The sequence below is a fragment of the Alosa sapidissima genome, chromosome 3 (genome assembly GCF_018492685.1).
Source record: "Alosa sapidissima isolate fAloSap1 chromosome 3, fAloSap1.pri, whole genome shotgun sequence".
Taxonomy (NCBI): Eukaryota; Metazoa; Chordata; class Actinopteri; order Clupeiformes; family Clupeidae; genus Alosa; species Alosa sapidissima.
This window is the reverse complement of record NC_055959.1, coordinates 9,941,933-9,946,932: the sequence shown is the minus strand read 5'-3', so window position 1 is coordinate 9,946,932 and position 5,000 is coordinate 9,941,933. Positions and strand designations below refer to the sequence as shown.

At 44.7% G+C, this 5,000-nt stretch overlaps 1 protein-coding gene across 1 annotated transcript in view; it reads left to right on the top strand.

Annotated features, from left to right (window-relative positions):
- plxnd1 (plexin D1) overlaps nucleotides 1-5,000 on the top strand; it is a 54,375-nt gene that overhangs the window by 13,580 nt on the left and 35,795 nt on the right. The window contains exons 8-9 of the mRNA XM_042085879.1: nucleotides 1,081-1,180; nucleotides 3,680-3,778. Of these exons, the coding sequence (XP_041941813.1) occupies nucleotides 1,081-1,180; nucleotides 3,680-3,778 (199 nt within the window). The remainder of the gene's footprint in view (nucleotides 1-1,080; nucleotides 1,181-3,679; nucleotides 3,779-5,000) is intronic.

Genomic DNA, 5,000 nt, shown 5'->3' with positions numbered 1-5,000 from the left:
ACGACCTGTAGCATAGCGGTTTCTAGGTGAACATTGCTAATGACAACCAGGCGCTAGCATTCCATACCAAATGCTCCAGAAGCAAAATACCATCTCTCTCTCTCTCTCTCTCTCTCTCTCTCTCTCTCTCTCTCTCTCTCTCCCTCCCTCCCCCTCCCCCCCTCTCTGTCTCTCTTTCCCCCCTCCCTCTCTCTCACTCATTTTCTCTTAACCTTTCTCTCTCTCAAAAACGTCACAGAAATATTTTATTTGTCTCCCGTCCTTTGTAAAGAAAGTTTAAGACAACAGAACTCTACCAATCAGGATAATTAACATGCGGTGTGTGTGTGTGTGTGTGTGTGTGTGTGTGTGTGTGTGTGTGTGTGTGTGTGTGTGTGTGTGTGTCTAAGTGTGACTAAGAGGTTTAGGGCTGCTAATGTGAGAATGGAGTTGAAAATGGGAGAGTGTGAGAAAGACAGAGAGATGAGAGAGTAGGGACGAGTGACTGTAGCACTGATAAGAGCACCCCGACCCCCCAATCGCTCACACTTACTCACACACACACACTCACACGTGCGCGTGCGTGCACACACACACACACACACACACACACACACACACACACACACACACACACACACACACACACACATATATACATACGTTGTGGAACACTCACTCTTATCTGTAGAGGTGCTACCTCACACACACACACACACACACACACACACACACACACACATATACATACGTTGTGGAACACTCACTCTTATCTGTAGAGGTGCTACCTCTCAGAGTGAAGACATCTGTTGTGTATCACTGAGCTGTGACATTTGTGCAACACATACACACACGCACGCACACAAACTCACTCACACACAATTAAATTATTCCAGTTTGTTAGCATGTGTGGACTGCGGAATGGTGTGTGTGTGTGTGTGTGTGTGTGTGTGTGTGTGTGTGTGTGTGTGTGTGTTGTGTGTGTGTGAGTGAGTGTGTATGTATGTATGTATGTGTGTGTGTGTGTGTGTGTGTGTGTGTGTGTGTGTGTGTGAGTGAGTGTGCGTGTTATAAAGCCTGTTTGTGTTTGTGTGGCTCCAGGTGCAGCAGCTGCCTGAGTAATGGGTGGCGCTGTTTCTGGGACCTGCAGGGGGAGGTGTGTGTCTCAGGCAAAGACTCGGCCCAGGGAACACTGCTGGAGGTGAGCTCACACACACACACACACACACACACACACACACACACACACCACTAACACAGCATATGCAGCAAAAAAAAATATATAGAGTGATATATAGAGTGAAAAACTTGAGAAAAGTTGTTAATGGTGTTCGAAAACATTGTCAGGATTTTTGAGGGTAAGTTGGCCAGTTTTTCAAATGCCAGATGTGATTTGTTATTCATATGTGAATGCTTTGTAGTATAGGGTATAGTACGCTACCAATACTGTTTTGGTTTTAAACAGTATATAGAGTGTAGTACGCTACCCCTACTGTTTGGTTTTAAACAGTATATAGAGTGTAGTACGCTACCCCTACTGTTTGGTTTTAAACAGTATATAGGGTATAGTACGCTAGTCAAGTCAAGTCAAGTTTATTTATAGCGCATTTCATACACAGAGGTCATTCAATGTGCTTTACATAAACAAAAGCAAATAGTAATAGCAAATAAAAGCATATTAAGCGCTACCCATACTGTTTGGTTTTAAACAGTATATAGGGTATAGTACGCTACCCCTACTGTTTGGTTTTAAACAGTATATAGAGTATAGTATGCTACCCCTACTGTTTGGTTTTAAACAGTATATAGAGTATAGTATGCTACCCCTACTGTTTGGTTTTAAACAGTATATAGAGTATAGTATGCTACCCCTACTGTTTGGTTTTAAACAGTATATAGAGTATAGTATGCTACCCCTACTGTTTGGTTTTAAACAGTATATAGAGTATAGTATGCTACCCCTACTGTTTGGTTTTAAACAGTATATAGAGTATAGTATGCTACCCCTACTGTTTGGTTTTAAACAGTATATAGAGTATAGTATGCTACCCCTACTGTTTGTTTTTCCTTTCCTGTCGGTCCCTGGTCATCTATGGGCTCAGATGATAAGCCATTTGTAAGACTAAATAAGAATGTGTTTGTTTGTTTTGTTTTGGCCGGCTCAGGACCGCAACATAAAATGGAACCCAGTTGGGGTACAGAGGGGTGTGACAGTTTAAAAACAGTCATGCCATTTAAGAATTTGTTGGCAAACAGACAGAACAAGAAAACAGGATTGTGAATTTATTTTTCACCCGACGAGAAAAAGGGTTAAGGCGCCACTCGCTGTTCGCATTCCAATGGCTTGTCACCCAGAGTCACTCTATAAGTCTAAGTCTGAGGAGGCAACGTCATAATGCTTTAAACAGCAATGTCATAAAATGTCATACAATTTTACAATTTGCACACACACACGCACACACACACACACACACACACACACACACCACACACACACAGACACACACAGACACACACACACACACACACACACACACACACACAAACAGATGCCCAAAAAGCGCAGACTGGCAAACACAAAGACACACTAAAAGTTGTAATGAGCCAACATGCTGATGCAAGCCTGCTTGACCTTTTCTGCGTGCCTGCATAAAAGCCATGCTCAATGGGTCTGATATAGCCAGCATGAACTGCACAACAGAATAGGGCTACTGTTCCCCAAAGAGCACGACATGGAGAGAGAGAGAAAAACAGAGAGCGGGAAAAAGAGAAGGGGTAGAGAGAGACAAAGAGAGAGAGAGAGAGGGGATGGGAGAAGGGAAAGACAGAGAGAGAGAGAGAGAGAAAGAGAGAAAGAGAGAGAGAGAAAGAGAGAGCGATGTAGGGGGTAAAAATGAGAGGCTTGTAAAGTTCAAAAGCTCTAGAACAGTGTTGTTTGCAGGACATTTTTGTGCTGTGACATCATCATCCTCGTTGCAGAGAACACAGCTGACACTGCCTCCAGACACGACCACCTAAAGTTTATGTTCTGACTATACATAGACAGACAGACAGACAAACACACCCACACACACACACACACACACACACACACACACACACACACACACACACACACACACACACACACACACAGACACACACACTCTCTCTCTCTCTCTCACACACACACACACAAAAACACACACACACACACACACACACACACACACACACACACACACACACACACTAATAAATACACAAACACACAAACAAACACACACACACACACACACACACACACACACACACACACACACACACTAATACACAAACACAAACACACAAACACAGACACACACACACACACACACACACACACACACACACACACTCCACTCTCTCTCTCTCTCTCTCTCTCACACACACACACAGACACACACACACACACATTATGGTAAGTAGCATGCATGTGTTGGTCTGTTTTTCTTATCACAAATAACACAATTTTGTTTTTCTTTTGTAGTCTCTCTTTCCTTGCTACACCCTTTCCTTCTTATTCAAACTCAAACTCGATCACACACACACACACACACACACACACACACACACACACAAAAACACACACACACAGGCATTCATATATTTAGCTGGAGGAAGTGGAGGAGGCCATTGTTTCTGTAACCCACCCTGCGCGTCTCTCTCTTCCTGTGCTCAGAATTCCACTTCCTGTCCCAGTTTGAAGGCCCAGGAAGTCCCTCCGCTACCCTCTGGAGTGACACAGGACTTCACCCTGGAGTTGCTCAACGTGGAGCCGGTAATTCCCCTCAGCCTCATCTTTATCCCTCAACACACTTCCACATCATCAGCACAGCGGTTTCATAACACATAACACACACACACAGCAGGAAGTGGGAAGAGTTTGGTGCAATGTATTTATTTTTGTGGTGAGGAGAGCTGTTTCTGGACGTGGCTTTTGGTAAAGATGTTTAAACTTGTTTGTGTGTGTGTGTGTGTGTGTGTGTGTGTGTGTGTGTGTGTGTGTGTGTGTGTGTGTGTGTGTGTGTGTGTGTGTGTGTGTCTGTGTGTGTTCATTTAATGGAGGCTATGGTGTGAACAGTTTGTCTCTCAGAACTCTTTCATGTCATGAACGCTCTTTGTCAAATTGCTAGCATCAGTCCTCTGTCTTTAATCTCTCTTTTTTCTCTATCCGTAGCCTCTCTCTCACACACTCTCTCTCTCACTCTCCCTCTCTCTCACTCACTCACTCTCCCTCTCTCTCACACACACTCTCTCTCTCTCACTCTCCCTCTCTCTCACTCACTCTCCCTCTCTCTCATTCACTCACTCTCCCTCTCTCTCACTCACTCACTCTCCCTCTCTCTCACACACACTCTCTCTCTCTCACTCTCCCTCTCTCTCACTCACTCTCCCTCTCTCTCATTCACTCACTCTCCCTCTCTCTCACTCACTCACTCACACACTCTGTCTCTCTCTCTCTTATTCACTCTCTCTTTCACTCTCTCTTGCTCTCTCTCTCTCTCTCTCTATATATATATATATATTTATATATTTAGATACACTATGTCTCTTAACCTTTCAAAGAAACATCTCTCGGCCAAGCCTGATTTGAAACAGATGTGGACCGTGTGAGAGTAACAGTAGATTTGGGGTGGGCTCACCCCTCTCCCCCACTGCTCCCCCCAACTAGAGAGATAAGGTCAGCCGTACCCACGAGCCCTTGCTCTCCCACACTCCCAAAAACCCTGTCTCCATAGCAACAGATAGTGTGTCAAACAAAGTGGAACTCACACTCTTGAGCGCTCTCCCCCCCTCCTCCCCCCACGCAGGCAACGTTTGCCCAGAGAGGGTTAAAGCGGAGCTAGTAATCAAGGATCTTTGGTTTGCCTTCACTTCACATACAGCTACGCATAGAGAGGGACACACTGGCAGATAGGCCATCACCGACAGCTCATAAATAGCACAGACCGTGCACTCGGTCACCTGGTCTGCTATGCTCTGAACAGATTTTCAAAACA